General features: G+C 33.9%; 2 protein-coding genes across 2 annotated transcripts; both read left to right on the top strand.

Moving 5' to 3' along the window:
• Positions 1–176: 176 nt before the first annotated feature.
• Positions 177–1,086, top strand: LOC132731897 (very low-density lipoprotein receptor-like; the record flags this gene model as incomplete). The annotated part of the gene is given in 2 exon segments (XM_060718197.1): positions 177–284; positions 1,034–1,086. Coding segments are annotated over 2 exon segments (161 nt in total), but the record flags the coding sequence as incomplete, so codon positions are not given.
• A 1,633-nt stretch (positions 1,087–2,719) lies between these two features.
• LOC132731907 (low-density lipoprotein receptor-like) lies at positions 2,720–23,645 on the top strand (the record flags this gene model as incomplete). The annotated part of the gene is given in 5 exon segments (XM_060718207.1): positions 2,720–2,824; positions 5,002–5,115; positions 11,065–11,178; positions 14,634–14,756; positions 21,264–23,645. Coding segments are annotated over 5 exon segments (488 nt in total), but the record flags the coding sequence as incomplete, so codon positions are not given.
• Positions 23,646–24,755: the final 1,110 nt, after the last annotated feature.

The raw sequence follows: 24,755 nt of genomic DNA, 5'->3' as shown, positions 1-24,755 counted from the left end.
GACATACTAAATTGAAATTTTCATCTCGATATCTCAAAATTAATAAATTGACAGGTTCTGGAAAAGAAGCTAGATGTTTAAGAGTCCATATTAGAAATTTAGAAGGTTAAATATTACTAAAGATTCAATATTTTATATATTGTTACTACTCAATTTACAAGTATATCTTGTTTCAGCGTGTATGCCATACCAGCTCCAATGTGATGATGGTTCCTGTGTAAATGATACATATAGATGTGATCATATTCACGACTGTACATCAGGTGAAGATGAAGCAGACTGCAGTAAGTCTATACAATATATTCACGACAGTTATAATGCAGTAAGTCTATAAATATATTCACTACAATTATAATGCAGTAAGTCTATACAATATATTCACGACAGTTATAATGCAGTAAGTATATACAATATATTCACTACAGTTATAATGCAGTAAGTCTATACAATATATTCACGACAGTTATAATGCAGTAAGTCTATACAATATATTCACGACAGTTATAATGCAGTAAGTATATACAATATATTCACTACAGTTATAATGCAGTAAGTCTATACAATATATTCACGACAGTTATAATGCAGTAAGTCTATACAATATATTCACGACAGTTATAATGCAGTAAGTATATACAATATATTCACTACAGTTATAATGCAGTAAGTATATACAATATATTCACGACAGTTATAATGCAGTAAGTCTATACAATATATTCATTACAGTTATAATGCAGTAAGTCTATACAATATATTCACGACAGTTATAATGCAGTAAGTCTATACAATATATTCACTACAGTTATAATGCAGTAAGTATATACAATATATTCACTACAGTTATCTTGCAGTAAGTCTATACAATATATTCACTACAGTTATAATGCAGTAAGTCTATACAATATATTCACTACAGTTATAATGCAGTAAGTCTATACAATATATTCACTACAGTTATAATGCAGTAAGTCTATACAATATATTCACTACAGTTATAATGCAGTAAGTCTATACAATATATACACTACAGTTATCATGATGATAGTGGCCTGTTCTCTTGTAATATTGGCAGCACATTTATGAATAATGGAAGTTCCCTGTTCTCTTGTATTCTTGGCAGCACATTTGTGAATAATGGAAGTTGTCTGTTCTCTTGTTTTATTGGCAGCACATTTGTGAATAATGGAAGTTGCATGTTCTCTTATTTTATTGGAAGCACATTTGTGAATAATGGAAGTTGTCTGTTCTCTTGTTTTATTGGCAGCACATTTGTGAATAATGGAAGTTGCCTGTTCTCTTGTAATATTGGCAGCACATTTGTGAATAATGGAAGTTGCCTGTTCTCTTGTATTATTGGAAGCACATTTGTGAATAATGGAAGTTGTCTGTGCTCTTGTTTTATTGACAGCACATTTGTGAATAATGGAAGTTGCCTGTTCTCTTGTATTCTTGGCAGCACATTTGTGAATAATGGAAGTTGCCTGTTCTCTTGTATTCTTGGCAGCACATTTGTGAATAATGGAAGTTGCCTGTTCTCTTGTATTCTTGGCAGCACATTTGTGAATAATGGAAGTTGTCTGTTCTCTTGTTTTATTGGCAGCACATTTGTGAATAATGGAAGTTGCCTGTTCTCTTGTATTTCTTGGCAGCACATTTTGTGAATCATGGAAGTTGCCTGTTCTCTTGTTTTATTGGCAGCACATTTGTGAATAATGGAAGTTGCCTGTTCTCTTGTATTCTTGGCAGCACATTTGTGAATAATGGAAGTTGTCTGTTCTCTTGTTTTATTGGCAGCACATTTGTGAATAATGGAAGTTGCCTGTTCTCTTGTATTCTTGGCAGCACATTTGTGAATAATGGAAGTTGTCTGTTCTCTTGTTTTATTGGCAGCACATTTGTGAATAATGGAAGTTGTCTGTTCTCTTGTTTTATTGGCAGCACATTTGTGAATAATGGAAGTTGCCTGTTCTCTTGTATTCTTGGCAGCACATTTGTGAATAATGGAAGTTGTCTGTTCTCTTGTTTTATTGGCAGCACATTTGTGAATAATGGAAGTTGTCTGTTCTCTTGTTTTATTGGCAGCACATTTGTGAATAATGGAAGTTGTCTGTTCTCTTGTATTCTTGGCAGCACATTTGTGAATAATGGAAGTTGTCTGTTCTCTTGTATTCTTGGCAGCACATTTGTGAATAATGGAAGTTGCCTGTATTGGTGACATTATGACAGTTGTCTGTTCTCTTGTATTATTGGCAGTACTTTGGTGACATTGTGACAGTTGTCACTTCTCTTGTTTTATTGGCATTATGACAGTTGTCTGTTCTCTTATATTATTGGCAGCACTTTGGTGACATTATGACAGTTGTCTGTTCTCTTGTATTATTGGAAGCACATTGATTTCATTATGACAGTTGTCTGTTCTGTTGTATTATTGGCAGTACATTGGTGACATTATGACAGTTGTCTGTTCTCTTCTATAATTGGAAGAACATTGATTGTTATTTATGACTTATGACAGTTGCTCTCTCTATAAGTCCTTTACTACAACCAGGTATTATTGATAGTAGAGTGGTTATATTCAGCAATTTTATAATTTTATGTAATTTAACAGCAGGCCCTGTTATTATGACAGTAATATTTTAATCCATCCTTCGCTATCTATCTGTATATGATTGTGTGATAAGCATGTTTTATTCTCATTTTCAGCATGTTTCACAAGATTCATTTATTTGTGATGATGGGCAGTGTATTGAGGCATCTGCAGCATGTGATGGTATCACAGATTGTTCCAATGGTGATGATGAAGAGGGCTGTGGGGGAAAGAGTAAGTATATAGATATTCTTATGTAAAATTACTGGTATGACAGCATCAGTACCAGTTTTGTCAAATAATTTTCTACATGTATTAAAAATGATCTGAATATGTTTTTATGCTCCCGAAAAATTTCGGGGGGAGCATATTGTCGGCGCCTTGTCCGTCTGTCCGTCCGTTGTCTTGTCCGGTGCATGACTTGAAAACCCTTGGAGATAATTTGTTTTTAACTTCATACAGTGGTAGAGGGCATTGAGGGAGAGTGCAGTGTCAAAGAACCATAACTCTATTTTGCCCGGTTTTTGAATTATCTCCCCTTATAGAAAAATCTTGTCCTGGACATAACTCTAAAACTATAAGAGATATCAACATGAAACTTTGTAGGTGAATAGATCTCAATGGGTAGATGTGCAGTGCATAAGAACAATAACTCTTTTTGTCCTAATTTTGGAGTTATTGCCCTTTGTTAATTTTTAACACTTTGAACTTTGTCCTGAACATAACTCTAAAACTATAAAAGATATCAAGATGAAACATTGAAGGTTGATAGATCTCATTGAGTAAAAGTGCAGTGCAAAAGAACCATAACTCTGTTAAGCCTCATTTTTGAATTATCTCCCCTTTTAGGAAAAATCTTGTCCAGGACATAGCTGTAAAACTATAAGAGATATCAACATGAAACTTTGTAGGTAGATATATCTCATGGGAAGATGTACAGTGCACAAGAATCATAACTCTGCCTTGCCTAATTCTGGAGTTATTGCCCTTTCTTTATTTTTACTTTTTGAAGTTGTCCGGGACATAACTCGGAAACCATAAGAGATATCAACAAGAAACTTTGTAGGTTGATAGATCATATTGATTAGAAGTGCAGTGCAAAGAACAGTAACTCTGCCTTGCCTAATTTTGGAATTATTGCATTTTGAACTTTTTCATAGGGACATAACTCTGAAACTACAAGAGGCATCACCAGGCTCAAACCGGGCTCTTGTTATATAGATGTTAACTGCCTTAATAGGTGAAGCAGAACAAGTTTAGTGTAATGTATTGCTATTTAATCATTTTTGATGAATTTTGTTTAATGTTTTTATTGCAAGTCACAAGTGCTAAGAATAGACTTAAAAATAATGTTCATAATGGCCCGGGTGTCCCTTAGTTGATATAATTTTAAAATAGAAAGCACATTAAAGTCTTCATGTGTGAACTACACTGCCCCAAGCTTAAATACATTACACATAATATTGCCCACTGGATTTCTATAAAATATACATAAATCATATCCCTACTGTCAAAAGTGTCACTTAGTTTACACAGATTTATATTATAAGTAAACATGTCTTCAAAATCTCCTTCTCCTTCAGATATCAGAGCATATATATTTGGCATGTAGCATCACATTATGGTCCTCTACAATAGTAATATAGATCATCCCCCTGGTGTTAGAATTAGTTCAGCCCTGTCATCACTTACATGTAGTTTTTTTTTTAATTTTATTTATTTATTTATCTTAGTTTTGTTTGGTTTGGTGTGGGGTGGATTTGGTGTATCATTAGATTTAATGACAATACAAACATATATGTATGGTGGATATAACTAGAGTTTTTGAAGAAATTGTTTGTGTGTGTTTAAAAATATACTGTTATGCATATTTGATAAAGCTACTGCAGGAATCAAAGTTGGGGGTATTTTAGTAATACCATGTACCAAAGAGTATATCTGAGTACCATAAAGTACTCTGGGGTATTTCAAGTAAACTTCAAGGTACACATGGACAGGGGGGTCTACAAGTACTACCCTGGATGACAATAACCACCAGTGATCCTTAAGTTAGCTGTGTAGCTTCTTCATATGAAATAATCCAAAGTTTCTGGTGGGATTATAACCTCAGCAGTGAGAGAAAAAGTTGTTTGTAGTCAACACCCTTGACCTTTGGCCATGCCCACTTACTTTATAGAGACTTGTATAGGACACATTTAAATGTTGTGGCCAGTACTTAAGCTTAGCTATTTGGCATATAACATTTCCTAGCTGACCTCTACAAATATTCTACAGTATAATGACACACCCAATTTAATCTAAGTACTTATTAATTGAAGAATTGTTACCTATTCTAGCGATAAATTGAAATCAGATGATTGCTGAAATACATCTACAATAGATAATACTGATATTACTATATGATTTTATAGTTACTGTATGTAATGAGACTAGTGAGTTCCGCTGTGACAGCAAGGATGCCTGTGTTCCGTTGTCATGGAGATGTGATGGTACTGCTGATTGTGTTGACGGTTCTGATGAATGTGGTAAGTTAACATACTGTCTCTCAAGACGTCTCATGCTTATTCTCTTCCCACACTGACTATGTGGTAAGTTAACATACTGTCTCTCAAGACTGTCTCATGCTTATTTTCTTCCCACACTGACTATGTGGTAAGTTAACATACTGTCTCTAAAGACTGTCTCATGCTTATTCTCTTCCCACACAGACTATGTGGTAAGTTAACATACTGTCTCTTAAGACTGTCTCATGCTTATTCTCTTCCCACACTGACTATGTGGTAAGTTAACATACTGTCTCTTAAGACTGTCCCATGCTTATTCTCTTCCCATACTGACTATGTGGTAAGTTAACATACTGTCTCTTAAGACTGTCTCATACTTATTCTCTTCCCACACTGACTATGTGGAAAGTTAACATACTGTCTCTCAAGACTGTCTCATGCTTATTCTCTTCCCACACTGACTATGTGGTAAGTTAACATACTGTCTCTCAAGACTGTCCCATGCTTATTCTTTTCCCACACTGACTATGTGGTAAGTTAACATACTGTCTCTCAAGACTGTCCCATGCTTATTCTCTTCCCACACTGACTATGTGGAAAGTTAACATACTGTCTCTCAAGACTGTCTCTTGCTTATTCTCTTCCCACACTGACAATGTGGTAAGTTAACATACTGTCTCTTAAGACTGTCTCATGCTTATTCTCTTCCCACACTGACTATGTGGAAAGTTAACATACTGTCTCTCAAGACTGTCTCATGCTTATTCTCTTCCCACACTGACTATGTGGTAAGTTAACAAACTGTCTCTTAAGACTGTCTCGTGCTTATTCTCTTCCCACACTAACTATGTGGTAAGTTAACATACTGTCTCTCAAGACTGTCTCATGCTTATTCTCTTCCCACACTGACAATGTGGTTAGTTAACATACTGTCTCTTAAGATTGTCTCATGCTTATTCTCTTCCCACACTGACTATGTGGTAAGTTAACATACTGTCTCTCAAGACTGTCTCATGCTTATTCTCTTCCCACACTGACTATGTGGTATGTTAACATACTGTCTCTCAAGACTGTCTCATGCTTATTCTCTTCCCACACTGACTATGTGGTAAGTTAACATACTGTCTCTCAAGACTGTCTCATGCTTATTCTCTTCCCACACTGACTATGTGGTAAGTTAACATACTGTCTCTTAAGACTGTCTCATGCTTATTCTCTTCCCACACTGACTATGTGGTATGTTAACATACTGTCTCTCAAGACTGTCTCATGCACACTGACTATGTGGTATGTTATCATACTGTCTCTTAAGACTGTCTCATGCTTATTCTCTTCCCACACTGACTATGTGGTATGTTAACATACTGTCTCTTAAGACTGTCTCATGCTTATTCTCTTCCCACACTGACTATGTGGTATGTTAACATACTGTCTCTTAAGACTGTCTCATGCTTATTCTCTTCCCACACTGACTATGTGGTATGTTAACATACTGTCTCTTAAGACTGTCTCATGCTTATTCTCTTCCCACACTGACTATGTGGTATGTTAACATACTGTCTCTCAAGACTGTCTCATGCTTATTCTCTTCCCACACTGACTATGTGGTATGTTAACATACTGTCTCTTAAGACTGTCTCATGCTTATTCTCTTCCCACACTGACTATGTGGTATGTTAACATACTGTCTCTTAAGACTGTCTCATGCTTATTCTCTTCCCACACTGACTATGTGGTACTACTGTCTCTTAAGACTGTCTATGCTTATTGACTAAGTGGTAACATTACTGTCTCTTAAGACTGTCTCATGCTTATTCTCTTCCCACACTGACTATGTGGTAAGTTAACATACTGTCTCTAAAGACTGTCCCATGCTTATTCTTTTCCCACACTGACTATGTGGTAAGTTAACATACTGTCTCTAAAGACTGTCCCATGCTTATTCTCTTCCCACACTTCCTACACTGACTATGTGGTAAGTTAACATACTGTCTCTCAAGAATGTCTCATGCTTATTCTCTTCCCACACTGACTATGTGGTATGTTAACATACTGTCTCTCAAGATTGTCCCATGCTTATTCTCTTCCCACACTATGTGGTAAGTTAACATACTGTCTCTCAAGATTGTCTCATGCTTATTCTCTTCCCACACTGACTATGTGGTAAGTTAACATACTGTCTCTTAAGACTGTCTCGTGCTTATTCTCTTCCCACACTGACTATGTGGTAAGTTAACATACTGTCTCTCAAGACTGTCTCATGCTTATTCTCTTCCCACACTGACTATGTGGTAAGTTAACATACTGTCTCTTAAGACTGTCTCATGCTTATTCTCTTCCCACACTGACTATGTGGTAAGTTAACATACTGTCTCTTAAGACTGTCTCATGCTTATTCTCTTCCCACACTGACTATGTGGTAAGTTAACATACTGTCTCTTAAGACTGTCTCATGCTTATTCTCTTCCCACACTGACTATCACACACTTTCTCTTTTCTCTCCACTCATAATCTTACACACTTCTATCTCCCAACTTACTCTCACAACAAGCAAATTCGTTGAATTTATATCCCCCGCTGAGTACTGGTAATTACTAACACAACAACTGGAGACATAAGGTGCTTTATTATCCCCCGCCGATGGAATCGGAGGGGGATATAGTTTTGGCGTTGTCCGTCCTTCCGTCTGTCCGAAATTCGTTTCCGGACTAGTTCTCTGCAACTACTGGCTTAAATTCAACAAAACTTTATGGGAATCATCAATATCAAAAGGAGATGTCCATATTATCGCCTTGTTCCAGTCAGACCCTTAAACTCAAAGTTATGGCCCTTGATTTAAGTTATGTAGTATGCATATGGAGTAAAAATCGTTTCCGCGCTACTTCTCTGCAACTACTGGCTGGAATTCAACGAAACTTTATTGGAACCTTCAATATCAAGAGAGGATGCACATATCGTCAGCTTGTTTCAGTCAGACACTTTAAATTCAGAGTTATGGCCCTTGATTAGTTATGCAGTATGCATATAGAGCAAAAATCATTTCCGCGCTACTTCTCTGCAACTTCTGGCTGGAATTCAACAAAACTTTATGGGAACCTTCAATACAAAAAGGAGATGGGCATATCGTCACCTTGTTTGGGTCAGACTCTTTAACTCAGAGTTATGGCTCTTGATTAGTTATGCAGTATGCATATAGAGCAAAAATCGTTTCCGCGCTACTTCTCTGCAACTACTGGCTGGAATTCAACAAATCTTTATGGGAACCTTCAATACCAAGAGAAGATGCGCATATCATTGCCTTGTTGGGCTCAGAGTTATGGCCCTTGATTAGTTATGCAGTATGCATATAGAGAATATACTACTCTGCAACTACTGGCTGGAATTCAATGAAACTTTAACAGAACCTTCAATACAAAACGGAGATGGGCATATCATCGCCTTGTTCGGGTCAGACATGAGACAGAGTTATGGCCCTTGATAACTTATGTAGTATACAACCAGAGCAATGATCGTTTCTGTGCTACTTCTCTGTAACTACTGGCTGGAATCCCTAGGAAACTTAATGGGATACGAAGAGGAGATGTGCATATAGTCGCCTTGTTCCTGTCAGACACTTATAACTCAGATTTATGGCCCTTGATAAGTTATGCAGTATGCATACATCTCATTGGCATTTCCAGATATCACTATTTAACACAGAGTTATGGCTCTGTTTTTGCCCTGAATATTTATCAAGTTCAAAGAATATTACTGTTTATGCCATAATAAATATATAAATAAAGCCTTATGTCTTCAGTTGTTGTGTTAGTAATAACCAGTACTCAGGGGGGAATATAAATTCAACGAATTTGCTTGTTTACATAAATTTATCATGACATGCAAATTCCCTCTTTTTATTGATGGTTCCCATCAAGTCTTGTTGAAATCAATCCAGCAGTGAAAAGAAATAGCAATATTGCTTTATATGCATACTGCACAACTAATCAAGGGCCATAACTCTGTCTTGGAGGGTCTGACTGGAACAAGACAATGATATGCACATCTCCCCTTGATACTGATTGTTCCAATAAAGTTTTATTGAATTCAAGTCAGTACTTGCAAACAATTATTGCTCTATATAAATACTGCATAACTAATCAAGTGCCATAACTCTGTGTTGAAGGGTCTAACATTCAAGGCAACAATATGCACATCTCCTCTTGATATTGATGGTTTCCATAAAGTTCTGTTGAATTCCAGCCAGTAGTAGCAAAGAATAGCGTGGACATGATTATTGCTCTTTATGCATACTGCATAAATAATCAAGGGCCATAACTCTGAGTGGAACAAGGCAATGATATGCCCATCTCCTCTTGGTATTATTGGTTCCCATAAAGTTTTGTTGAATTCCAGTCAAAAGTTGCAGAGAAATAGCACAGAAAAGATTATTTTTCCATTTAGCATACTGCATAACTAAACATGGGCCATAACTCTGTGTTGAAGGGTCTGACCAGAACAAGGCAATGATATGTGCATCTCCTCTTGGTATCGAAGGTTCCCATAAAGTTTCGTTGAATTCCAGCAAATAGTTGCAGAGAAGTAGCGTGGAAATGATTATTGCTCTAAATGCATACTGCAAAACTAATCAAGGGCCATAACTCTGAATTTAAAGGGTCTGACCAGAACAAGGCGATGATATGTGCATCTCCTCTTGGTATTGGTGGTTCTTATAAAGTTTCCTTGAATTCCAGCCAGTAGTTGCAGAGAAATAGCGCGGAAACAAAATTTTGGACGGAAGGATGGACAACACCAAAACAATATCCCCCTCCCAATCCATCGCCGGGGATAATAATTACATTTTCAATACTTAATCTCTCTAAATTAACTCTCTCTACACTTATATCTTAATATTTTTTTTCTCAATACTTATTCTCACAATACTTAAATTCTCTACTCCTACTTTCTCAATATTCACTCTCACCACACTTTTTCTACTGACTCACACAACTCTCAACACTTACTCCTTCAATACTTTCACCACTTACACCCTCAATATTAAGCCTTTCAGCTGTCACTCCCTTACTCTCTTCTTACTTTTTCAACACTAACTCACACAACACTTACTCTCTCAACACTTACACCCTCGATATTAAGCCTCTCAGCTGTCACTCATTTACTCTCTCCTTATTTTCTGTGTACTTTTTCTCTTTCAACACTTAATCTCTCAACACTTACACTCTCAACACTAATTTACTGTCTCAACACTTATTTACTCTCTCAACACTTATTTACACCCCTCAGCACTTATTTACCCCCTCAACACTTATTTACACCCCCCCCTCAATACGTATTTACCCCCCTCAGCACTTATTTTACCCCCCTCAACACTTACACTTATTAACTCTCTCAATACTTATAAACCCCCGCAACACTTACAAAAAAAACCCGCAACACTTATTTACTCTCTCAACACTTATTTATCCCCCTCAACACTTACACTTATTTACCCCCCTCAACACTTATTTACTCCCTCAACACCTACTCTACTCTCTCAATGTTAACTCTCTCAACACTTATTTACTCTCTCAACACTTTATTCTATCCAAACTTACCCTCTCAACATTTATTCTCTCAAAATTTATTTATCCAAACTAATGTCTCAATGTTTACTCTCTCAACACTTACTCTCACAACATTTATTCTATCCAAAAATACCCTCTTAACACTTTCTCAACACTTACCCATTCAACACTTATCTCACACAATATTTACACTCAACACTTATTTTGGAAACTTACCCTCTACACACCAACTTCACACTTTCAATCTGAAAAACATGTAATGTCAGTCATAAAGTGAAAGTCTTGTATATAGATGTTTAGAATAAAAGAATATTCTTTATATGTATTACGAAACTGATATCATTGAATGATTTTGAATATACAGTTTAAATTCTGAAATGATAATGATGTATGAAAAATATTGTTTCAGGTTGTGTTGAATTAGAGTATCATTGTAGTGATGGAATGTGTATAGACATGGCAAGAAAGTGTGATGGTGTACCAGACTGTGAATTTGAAGATGATGAGAAAGAATGCAATAACGGTAAGCTTAACTTGACCATATAGGGTTTTTATGATGCCCATTAGAAAAATGGATTCTATTATAGATTCCCAGAGATTTTGTCCATAGCATAATTATCTCCTCAACATATTCTCCTATACATATGGAGGGATTCTTATGAAACTTCATAGAAATGTTTACCACTATGAAAAGCAGTGTCATGCACATGAACCGGGACTCTAGGTGAAATGTCAAGGTCACACTTAAAGATCATTATAAAACACTTGTCTGAGAAACTTCTACGCGCATAGAGAGATTTCAATATAACTTGGCACAAATATTCACCATTTTAAAGCGGAGTGCTACATGCAAAATTCAAGTGACTGCGGCCAATGTCAATGGGTCAAAGATCAGATAAAGAGATGTGTATAGGGACCATTAAGTTATCTTTTATCAATGGATTGAAACACAAATGGTCATTATTATGACTACCATTCTGAAGTTAAGTATTGTGCATATAATCCAGGTCCCTGCTACCAAGTCAAGGTCACAAAGAGAGGTCAAAGTTTGTGTACGGATAACACTTATTTATCATTTATTGATGGATTGTAACACAAAAGATAACTATCATGACTACATGTCTGACACGTGTAATTTAGAGATGATAAAATATCCAGATATTGTCTTGATATTACCCAGAGCATATCTCTATATGTATATCTATAATGCCTACATCTCCGACAAAAGCTTTTGTGATGGGCGTATTTTGCGACAATGTTGCCCTTAATTTTGTTTTTGATGACATTCTCATTTAGGTTTTGATATCACCTGTGTAGACATTAAAATTATAGATTAATGTTATTCTCGTGTTAGCCAGAGAAATGGCCAATGATAATAAAATGATAATTTTCATAGCTGGGGAATGGCTCAAGATTAGAATGGTTATTTATCCTGCTTCAGCTGGAATAATAGTTTCTTCTGTGTTAGCTGGAGGAATGCTTCATTTGCAGCTGGAATGATAATTTATCTTGTATTAGGTGGAGGAATGCCTCAATATCAGAGTGATAATTTCTCTTGTGTTAGCTGGAATGATAATTTCTCTCATGTTAGCTGGAATAATTATTTATCTCGTGTTAGCTGGAGGAATGCCTAAATATCAAAATGATAATTTCTATTGTGTTAGCTCCATTTTTAGAAGCAGAAAAGAGGTCATGACCCTCTTGTAGGCATTGACAATAAAAGCTAAAAGTAATTCAGCTCAAACTTTTATTACATGTTCACTACCATTGCAAAAGGGCAGATAAAAATTCATTTTAGCAAAGTTATTCCCCTTGTTTGATTTATACTTTTTTCTTTTACCCTAAGGTCAATTTTAAAAAATTGTCAAGATTAATCATTTCTAACGTAGAATACTCATTCTATTATTAAATTGAAATGCATTTCTTAATATCGGTACATTTATAATTAATGTTTTAGTTTAAATGCCCCCTTTTTGATTTTGAATTCCTTGGTAGATACATTTTTCAAAAGTATTAAAGTAATTTACTTCAAACTTTAAATACTTGTTCATTAGTATCAAATTTGAAATGCATTATTAAAGGGCAGATAATCCTGACAGTCCTTTTTTTGCTTAATTATTTCCATTTTTTACTTAAAATCAAACACTGTCAGGCATTCACTTCAAACTTGAAAAATGTGTTGACTATCAAGGGTTGGTCTGCAGACAGGTATTGTGTTTGTCAGAGGAATGGCCCAAGATACTATAATGATTATTTCTTTTGTGTTAGCCCAAGGAATTGATCAAGATGGTTGGATCCACACCCATAACATTTAAGGACATGTGACGTAAAGTCTGAAACCTTTCCATCAACATTAGAATTTTGTAAATGTTATTCTGGTCATGATCAAACTCTATTTTTGGCCGGGTTGCACAGGTGCAAACCGGGGTAATAGTATGGTGAATGTCGGGCGGCGGGCGGGCTACGAAAAATTTTTCGTAACACTTTTCTCATCAACTACATATCACAGCCTCTTGATATTTGGTATACAGCATTAACACATGGTCCCATACGGTGGGATTCGATTTCAGGTCTGTCGCTCATCTACTTCCTGTTTATCCACTTAGTTAAATTAGTTAGTTTTTTCGACATTAATGGTCAATGGTAGGAAATTTTCGTAACAGTTTTCTCAGCAACTACATCACAGCCTCTTGATATTTGGCATACAGCATTAACACATGGTCCCATACCGTGGGATTGGATTTCAGGTCTGTCGCTCATCCACTTCCTGTTTGTCCACTTAGTTTAAATTAGTTAAGATTTTTCGATATTAATGGTCAAATGGTAGGAAATTTTCGTGACAGTTTTCTCAGCAACTACTTATCACAGCCTCTTGATATTTGGCATACAGCATTGACACATGGTCCCATACCGTGGGATTAGATTTCAGGTCTGTCGCTCATCCACTTCTTGTTTATCCACTTAGTTAAATTAGTTAAATTTTTTGACATTAATGGTCAATGGTAGGAAATTTTTGTAACAGTTTTCTCAGCAACTACTTATCACAGCCTCTTGATATTTGGCATACAACATTGACACATGGTCCCATACCGTGGGATTGGATTTCAGGCCTGTCGCTTATCCACTTCCTGTTTATCCACTTAGTTAAATTAGTTAGATTTTTCAACATCAATGGTAGGAAATTTTCGTAACAGTTTTCTCAGCAACTACTTATCACAGCCTCTTTATATTTGGCATACAGCATTGATACATGGTCCCATACTGTGGGATTTGATTTCAGGTCTGTCGCTCATCCACTTCCTGTTTATCCACTTAGTTAAATTAGTTAGATTTTTCGACATTAATGGTCAATGTTAGGAAATTTTCATAACAGTTTTCTCAGCAACTACTTATCACAGCCTCTTGATATTTGGCATGCAGCATTGACACATGGTCCCATACTGTGGGATTCGATTTCAAGTCTGCAGCTCATCCACTTCCTGTTTATCCACTTAGTTAAATTAGTTAGATTTTTTGACATTAATGGTCAATGGTAGGAAATTTTCGTAACAGTTTTCTCAGCAACTACTTATCACAGCCTCTTGATATTTGGCATGCAGCATTGACACATGGTCCTATACTGTTGGATTCGATTTTAGGTGTGTAGCTAATCATTACCTGTTTACCTACTGAATTAAATTTTCGACATTAATGGTTAAATGGAAAATTTTTTTCGTAACATCACAGCCTCATGATATTTGGTGTACAAATGCAACCTGGCCTTTTCTGTCTTTGACCCATTTTTAACTTCTTGATAGATTGCTCATTTTTAAGAATTTTATTTGTTTGTTGGATACTAGAGAGCTGTAATATTTCGTATAAATTATAGTGTTATTGAAAACACTTCTGAGGGAATGACTGTTGTTATGTTCAGGTGAATACAAGGATCACATTGAAACAATATTATATCTGAAATAAACTACATGTATTGTTTTACAGAGATTTGTGCGGAGGGCCAGGAACTCTGTTCAGATCAGAGCAAGTGTATCACATCTTCCCAGCGCTGTGATCAGCATCCAGACTGTGATGATGGGTCTGATGAAAAAAATTGTGAAACAATAGGTAATATACATACCTCGTACATAATTGTATAAATAGTTATATGCAAAGATGGAAGTATAACAGGTAAAATACATATATGATTGTATAACAGGTATTAAACAAACATGATGGTGTAACAGGTAATATACAAACCTGGTGGTGTAACAGGTAATATACAAACCTGGTGGTGTAACAGGTAATATACTAACATGATTCTTTAACAGGTAATAAACAAAATTGATACAACAGGTTTATATATAAACAAAGTGATACAACAGGTTAAAAACAAATAAAGTGATACAACAATATTATATACAAACATTTTGATACAACAGGTTATATCAAACATAGTGATACAACATGTTATATACAAATATAGTGATACAACATGTTATATACAAATATAGTGATACAACATGTTATATACAAATATAGTGATACAACAGGTTATATACAAACATAGTGATACAACAGGTTATATACAAATATAGTGATACAACATGTTATATACAAACATTGTGATACAACAGGTTATATACAAACATAGTGATACAACAGGTTATATACAAACATAGTGATACAACAGGTTATATACAAACATAGTGATACAACAGGTTATATACAAACATAGTGATACAACAGGTTATATACAAACATAGTGATACAACATGTTATATACAAACATAGTGATACAACAGGTTATATACAAACATTGTGATACAACAGGTTATATACAAACATTGTGATACAACAGGTTATATACAAGCATTGTGATACAACAGGTTATATACAAACATAGTGATACAACAAGTTACATACAAACATAGTGATACAACATACAGTTGAGTTCACACTAAACTTCCCACCCTTGTGCACTTCTAGTGCACTAGAGCTGAACTAGAAGTGCACACCGTGTGCACTTCTAGTGCACTAGACCATATGACCAGGCTGGCCAGGGAAGGTGACACCTAAATGGTTTATTGGATAATTGTATATCAAGTGACGGGGGGCATCCATTGTTAAGCTGCTGTCAGAAAAAAAAACTTTAGGAAAAAATTAGGAAATAGAATTAATAAGGTTAAATTTAAATATGCTCCGTAATGGATAATTGCGTAAAAGTGTTTTTTAAAGCTATTTTAATGGCCATGTATTTCAATTTTTCTAGTGTACAAATGGGAAAATCAATGTGATAAATCGGGCCCAATTAATTTAGTTTGTAACAACATAAACTTTTTTTCATAAGCTCAAACAAATCAAGGAAAGGTTTATATTAAAGCTAAAATATTATTTCTATAATATATAACTTAGAGACAATTCCTTATGTTCAATATTGAAAGAGAATATTAATACATTGATTTTTAAACAATCAATATAATACTGTGATAATTTATTATTCAACTGTGTAATGCTTGCATACGTTTTAAGCATATAAATAATTAAAATATAATCCATAAAATAAATAAATTTGATAACTTTATTCATGATTTCAATATTAAAATTTAATGTATAAAGGGAATACTTTTATTGAAGAGGAAAATCTCAAGTCATGCTGTGTTAATTGGTGGATTGTTAGCATCATACCACTCTCCAGCTGATAAGAGGGCCTCAGGGTAAATAACAAAGAACAGTCAATTTTGCGGATTATAAGTATGCATTGAAATTCTCTGGTTTTCTCAAAATGCATGTTAAAAATAAGCCTGGGATTCATCAGACGTTGGCACTCAGGCTAGTTAGTCATATAGATAAATGACAATAATTTTTGTGTAATCAAATATACACACAATCCATACACTGTGATACTATGTTTTTCAACCATGAAATGCTTGCATACTTTTAAAGATATAAATAATTAGAATTTTTCCATGAAATCATGGAGCTAAATACAAGTTTATATATCTGTGCATGAAATAAATAAAATTGATAACTTTATTTAAGATTTCTATATTAAAAATTTAATGTATAAAGGGAATGCTTTTATACAAGAGGACAGCCTCAAGTCATGCTGTGTATTGTTATTTTTTGAGAATGCCTGCTTTCATTATACTGGTCTCCTGCTGATAAGGATATATGCAATATTTATTTAAAATTTCCTGTTTTTTTCCCCAAAATACATGTAAGACATCTAAGATAAATGACTATAATTTTTGTATAATCAAATGTAAAAAATAATAATAATGGCATAAACGCATGTTAGATATTATTGTCATTATTGTCTTTGAAGTGGAATTTTCTAATCTTATCATAAAAAACTGGTTTAAAATCAATATCAGTGTTAACTATTCTGGAGAGACCTCATATCAATATTTATCCACATTTAATGACTATAATTTTTGTATAATCAAATGTAAAAAATAATAATAATGGCATAAACGCATGTTAGATATTATTGTCATTATTGTCTTTGAAGTGGAATTTTCTAATCTTATCATAAAAAACTGGTTTAAAATCAATATCAGTGTTAACTATTCTGGAGAGACCTCATATCAATATTTATCCACAATATTTATCCACATAAATCATCTTTTAGTTTCTGAACTGGGAAATGTTAATTTTTTTATTATAGATTTGACAAAATTCTGGAAAAAAGTGATCCCTCGGAAGCATTAATCACAACAAAATTACAAGATTACAATTTACTTTGTCAGTTTTAACACATTTAGAAGATAATATATTTTTTTAAAAAATATTTAAATACATGATTATAAAACTTCTGCAACTTCCTTTTCACTTTAATGCAGATCTGTTTTTTTCTTTCTTTTTTTGTTGATAAAATACCATACATGAGCAGAAAACAGTTACAGAAGATTGATGTGTCAATAGTCATGCTGTGTATTGGTGTTTTAATATAGTGCCCTGCTGATAAGAGAGCCCCTCAGGGTAAATAACAAAAGGCGGATGATAAATATAAGTAGGCAATGTAAATTCTGTATTCTCAGGATGTTGGTGCAAATAAATTTCATTACAAGTAGTACAAAAAAGAAAAAAGAAAACTGAAATATTTTTGCATATTATAATAAACTCATAAAAATAATCATATTGCATAATTATGTTACAATGCAAAAAAAAGAAGAAAAAAAATTGGTGTTGTCTCAAAAAATGGAATTGAAAGATTTTCTAAACTTTTTGTTAATATCCATGTCACTTAAAGTACATGTATACTAGTGCCCCACAGGTACATATCAATACTTTATCCACACGTATCAATACTTAATATACCACCATTAAATATTTATTTTTAGAATAATATATATCATCTATAAGGTATCCGGACAATTCCCCTCCCGGACGATTCCCCTCCCAGTAAATTTGAATGTTTTTTCACAACCCGGACATTTCCCCTCCCGTTATTTTTTTTACGGCGGACAATTCCCCTCCCGTTCTTTTATCAACCCGGACAATTCCCCTCCCGTTCTTTTAACAACCCGGACAATTCCCCTCCCGCTGTTGTCAGAGCGGACAATTTCCCTCCCGTGGCTGTTGAATATATGAGCCGTGTCACGACAAAACCAACATAATGGGTTTGCGACCAGCATGGATCCAGACCAGCCTGCGCATCCGCGCGGTCTGATCAGGATCCATGCTGTTCGCTTACAGACCCTATAACAAGTAAAGAAACTAAAAGCGAACAGCATGGATCCTGATCAGACTGCGCGGATGCGCAGGCTGGTCTGGATTCATGCAGGTCGCAAACCCATTATGTTGGTTTTGTCGTGACACGGCTCATATATATATTATATAATATTGTTTATTTGAAAGGTATTTTCAATCGGCTTTAAATACATGCGAATGGTATATCCCCAATTTTTATACATGAATATAAACAAAACAGAACGCATTTTTTAAATAATCTTTATTTCGTCAATACATTTTTGCAGCGGCAAAACAATAAAAGAACAATTGATATGAACAAAAAAGCAATTAAGCTGTAGATTCTTGCAAAAAATATATTATTCACATGTTATAGTAAATTGAACTGTCATCATCGTCATTATGATTAGAAAATCACATTCACCATATTGAATCAGTACATGAAGTCCTAACACAAAATATCAGTGATCATTTTGATTTTATATATGATTGAACACATTTTTAGGAATATTCGCCTTCATTTTTAATTGGTTTTGCAATCAAGGACACATTTAATTAAGGGCGGCAATGATTAAAGATTTTTTATTGACAGTTTGTTTATCTTAAGCAGCGGCGGCAATGATTAAAGGCGGTATAATGTCACTTTTGTGAAATAATGAATGTGAAAAGTTCCGATCTTTAACAGTTTATTGTTAAGAGTAAAAACTGTCATCTTTAATAAGAATGGTTATAGATTTTTTTATACGCAGTGGCGGCTATGATTAAGGGCCGTATGTCACGTTCCGCTCTGTGAAAAAAACGGGAGGGGAATTGTCCGCTCTGCTAAAATAACGGGAGGGGAATTGTCCGCCCTGTAAAATTAACGGGAGGGGAAAAGTCCGCCCTATTAAAATAACGGGAGGGGAAATGTCCGGGTTGTGAAAATAATATGGAAGGGGAATCGTCCGGGAGGGGGATTGTCCGGGATTCTATTTATAATAATCTTAGGTAAATCTCAGTTTCAGAAGGTAAGAGAGTTTATAAATTAGATAAAATTGACAAAATTTTGGCCAATTATAAACATATTAAATCTTTAATGTATTAAAGGCTATTACAAAAAAAAAGAAAAAAAAAGAAAATCTTGACTGAATTTTGTTTAACTAGCATTTAAATGTACTTCCATATTTCATTACCAGATTATAATAAAATAGAATCATATTCAATATCAATTAATTTTGTTTGTTTATGCACTTATCAACATCAAAGTTATAATTATTTATATTTACTTATTCTAACAATTAAGTTTTAAAATCAGTAAAATTAATGACTTTGAAAAATTATTGTTCTAATATTTTACGCAATATTTTACAAAATCCAATATTCACAACTTCAAATTTTTTATAAAAAACTATTATACAGATATCTATATTTATCTTTCTTTTTGTAAAAGTCAAATTGCTATTCAGTGAAATAAAAGGTATCTGCTTAATACATATAATAGGTCTGGTGCACTACAATGTGCACTTATGAAGTGCACTAGTAGTGCACTACTAGTGCACTTTGAAGTGCACTAGTAGTGCACATCTAGTGCACTCCTAGTGCACTTTGTGTAACCTTTAGTGTGAACTCAACTGTATATATAAAAACATAGTGATACAACAGGTTATATACAAACCTAGTGATACAACAGATATATAAAAACATAGTGATACAACAGGTTATATACAGACATAGTGATACAATAGGTTATATACAAGCATTGTGATACAACAGGTTATATACAAACATTGTGATACAACAGGTTATATACAAGCATTGTGATACAACAGGTAATATACAAACATTGTGATACAACAGGTTATATACAAACATAGTGATAAAACAGGTGATATACAAACATAGTGATACAACAGGTTTCATACAAACATAGTGATACAACATGTTATATACAAACTTAGTGATACAACAAGTTGTATACAAACATTTTGATACAACATGTTATATACAAACATAGTGATACAACAGGTTATATACAAACATTGTGATACAACAGGTTATATACAAACATAGTGATACAACAGTTTACATACAATTATAGTGATACAACATGTTATATACAAACTTAGTGATACAACAAGTTATATACAAACATTTTGATACAACAGGTTATATACAAACATTGTGATACAACAGGTTATATGCAAACATTGTGATACACTAGGTTATATACAAACATAGTGATACAATAGTTTACATACAATTATAGTGATACAACAGGTTATATACAAACATAGTGATACAACAGATATATAAAAACATAGTGATACAACATGTTACATACAAATATAGTGATACAACAGGTTATATACAAACTTAGTGATACAACAAGTTATATACAAACATTTTGATACAACATGTTATATACAAACATAGTGATACAACAGGTTATATACAAACATTGTGATACAACAGGTTATATACAAACAAAGTGATACAACAGGTTATATACAAACAAAGTGAAACAACATGTTATATGCAAACATTGTGATACAACAGATGATATACAAACAAAGTGATACAACAGGTTATATACAAACAAAGTGAAACAACATGTTATATGCAAACATTGTGATACAACAGATGATATACAAACAAAGTGATACAACAAATAATATACAAGTTTATTTGTACATCAAGTTATATACAGTCATTGTGATAAAACATGTCATGAACAAACATTGTCTGATTTTGAACTCTCCATGATAAAAGTTATCCAGAACAGCAAAACTATCAAAGTGATAGAATCCAACATTCCTGCTCCCTTTAAAGAACCCAGTTGTTTTTGTTAACTTAACAAGCACTGAAAATAGATGAGTGACTGTCCATTTTTTGACAACCCTTGTTTGATATTTGTTATATAATATGATGAAATACACAATGTGCTTTTATTTTTTTATTCAGTTGTAAATAGTGAGACAGAAGCAATGCCATAGATTGTTTTCAAGACGGCAATAGAAAATACATACAGCCCTGATGAACACTACTTGCTTGGTTTATGATGAGTTTGCAGATTATGTGAATTATGTTTCCTTAAAACTACAGAAAACTACAGAAATAATGGATGGTTCAGAGAGAACTTCAACACTTTTTTTACTCTTGAACATTTTACTTTCTTTCTTCTTTTTTTTTAAAGTAAAACATTTCCAATTACTAAAACTTCTGAACAATAAATTCAAGTCTAATTCTGATAAATTCATAAAATCTGAGACAAGGTATGTGCAAGTCCCGGTTAAAATATAGAGATGTAATGTTTTCTTGTAAAACTGGGTGACTCTTTAAATGAATATTATAACCTTTGCTTGTTATTATGTGCTTTGTATAAATAAATGTATTTTCCTTCTTGTCTAAATGGAAGATTTTAAACTTTTGTTTCTCATTTTATGATTACACCAAGTAAGATATAAACATTGTGGTAGAATGGACATATGTTGACACAGTAATATTTTTATTGTCAGTGGTATGAAATAAATGTCCTAGCTTATTATGATATTTTCCAACTTTCTCTTTATATATCTCTCTTTATATATCTACATAATCTTATGAACAGTATCTTAAGTTGCAAACACGAATGCATAACTTTCAACATCTCGTGAATTGTCACAAAATTGTGCGTTTTCATACCACCTGATTTATTGATTACAATTTTAGAGACATTCTCATTTATTTCTCAAGGTAAGGTAATGTATGGTTTTTCATGTAATCTGGAATGCTCATTTATTACCTTAACTAACTAATCTTTATTTGACTATCAAATGATGTGCAGAGTAGAGCATACTGCACAGTTGACACCTGATCTATTTCTAGTTTTGGTCGCGATACTCGTTGAGAATGTTTTCCATATGCTGAGAAATAATTTTACCATTACTGACACTTAAACATTTAGTAATTACATATTTTACTTGCATAGATATTGATGTTACATTATATATGTACATGTATATAAGATTATTTGTTGTCCCCCACCTTTTCGAAGAAAAAAGGGGGACATAGAAATAGGCTCCGTCCATCCGTCCGTCACACTTTCGTGACCGGTCCATAACTTTGTCATTTATGAAAGGAATTTGAAATAACTTGGCACAAATGTTTATTATAATTAGACAATGTGTCATGCGCAACAACCATACCCCTACCTCCAGGGTCTAGGTCCCACTTGCTCATTCAAGGTCAACATTGTCTATTTGAGGGTATATATCGTGTCCGGTCCATAACTTTCTTTTCTATAAAGGAACTTTGTAAATACTTGCCATAATTGTTCACAATAATCAGACGATGTGTCATGCGCAAAAACCGGTCACTTACCTCCAAGGTCAAGGTCACACTTGGAGGTCAAATACTTACATAGTCTGTTACAGGGTAAATTTTGTGTCCGGTCCATAACTTTTTCATAGATCAAAGGATTTTGAAAATACTTTGCACAAATAGTCACTATAATAAGAGAATGTGTCATGCGCAACACCTGCATCCCTACCTCCAAGGTTAAGGTCACACTTAGAGGTCAAAAATTAACATAGTCTGTTATAGGGTATATTTTGTGTCGGATTTAGAACTTCTTCATAGTTCATGGGATTTTGAAATAACTTGGCACAAATAGTCACAATAATAAGATGACATGTCAAGTACAACACCTGCGACCCTACCTCCAAAGTCAAGGTCACACTTAGAGGTCAAAGGTTAACAGAGTCTGTAATTTGGTATATTTTGTATCCCGTCCATTACTTCTTCATAGATTAAGGGATTTTGAAAATACTTGGCACAAAAAATCACAATGATTAGGTGATATGTCATGCGCAACATCTGTACACCTATCTCCAAGGTCAAGGTCACACTTAGAGGTCAAAGATTCACATAGTCTGTAATAGGGTATATTTTGTGTCCAATCTATAACTTCTTCATAGATCAAGGGATTTTTAAAATACTTGGCACAAATAGTCTCAATAATAAGACATTATGTCATGCACAACACCTGCTCCCCTACCTCCAAGGTCAAGGTCACACTTAGAGGTCAACATGATAGATTTTTAAATTCCGTGTTTCATTCTATTTTTTAACAAATTTATTGTTGCATTTGCAGATCTAGCATTGATCATAATTTTGGACTGAATGTCCTGAGATCCATACTTCAATCTTTTGAAATAGCACAATTTTATGCTTCATATAAAACTTCCCGAGGCGGGGGACGTTAGTAACTCTGTTACAAATTCTTGTTGTAATCATAACTTCACCTGTCTGTATGAACTGTGTGTAAGAATAAAGGCTTAGTTAATAAACATTTATATCATTATATTCTTGGATTTACTGTTATTTGTGCTCTTTTTTAACTCATGAAAGAAGTTATAAACCTAGGAATCAATAAATAATTACAGATGTACTTACCAAGTGTAAACCTCCTTGGGCAACCTAATAATTTTCATAGTGCTTTAATTCCCCTAGGTTGCAGAGTGGTTAAGGTCGTTGACTTCTCGCTGCTTTGAGTTCGAATCCCGACAAACATATGTGAGGAAGCTACCCAACTTGCTTAAGATCGTTAGTGGCTCTACTCAAGTGCCAGTCCGTGCTGGAAGGGCACGTGAGGTCTTCCGCCACCAGTAAAGCTGGGAAGTTGTCATAATTATGACCAGTACTGTGTTGGTCCGACGTAAAACCCAAAAGAGATAGGAAAAAGAAAAAACTTCCATGTAAAAAGCAATGATAAAATTTTTATTTCATTTTGCCATAATATATATAATTGTAATGGATATTTTATTTACATTTATTGGCAATATACATGTAGTTCTTGATAACTTACTTCTAGTAATAATAAAAAGTCTTAATTTTTTTCTCAGACATTAATAAAAACTCTTAATTTTTTTCTCAGACATTTTAACTACATCCCATTTTGAACGGCTTCGTATAACTTTAAAGCACTGATTTCAAAATTCATTTAAATAAAGTTTCCTTTGTAATAGATTGTAGATTGCTGTGAAGTTGATGAGAATTGGCGTGTCTTAATGCATTCCTTTTTAAAAATGTATCAATGCGAGGGTTCAAAGGTAAAAGGTTATAACTGCCATTTTTGCTGAAATCGACTTTTTATGTTTTTCATAATGTACTTATTGTCCTTTATGTTTGGCGAAAATATTATATAAATATTCAATCCTTATAAGGGCAAAACATTAAAAAGTATTTTGTAATAACTTCTTTTCTACAAATTATGTAGGGGTAAAAGGTTCTAAGTGTACTTATTACCCGTTGTTTACTTGTTGTTCAACAGGTTGTGAAGAATCTGTAGTGGAAAAAGGTTATAACTGATTTTATTACCTTTTTCCTCTGACAGAATACTGCATTCATACACTTCACAGGCACTATCTGTTATCTCTTTTCCAAGAAATTTATCTTGTAAATTTAAATGCACCG

Source organism: Ruditapes philippinarum, unplaced genomic scaffold (genome assembly GCF_026571515.1).
Source record: "Ruditapes philippinarum isolate M1 unplaced genomic scaffold, ASM2657151v2 ctg4042_1_1_1_1, whole genome shotgun sequence".
Classification (NCBI taxonomy): Eukaryota; Metazoa; Mollusca; class Bivalvia; order Venerida; family Veneridae; genus Ruditapes; species Ruditapes philippinarum.
Note: the sequence above shows the minus strand (reverse complement) of the source record. Positions and strands in the feature narration are given on the sequence as shown.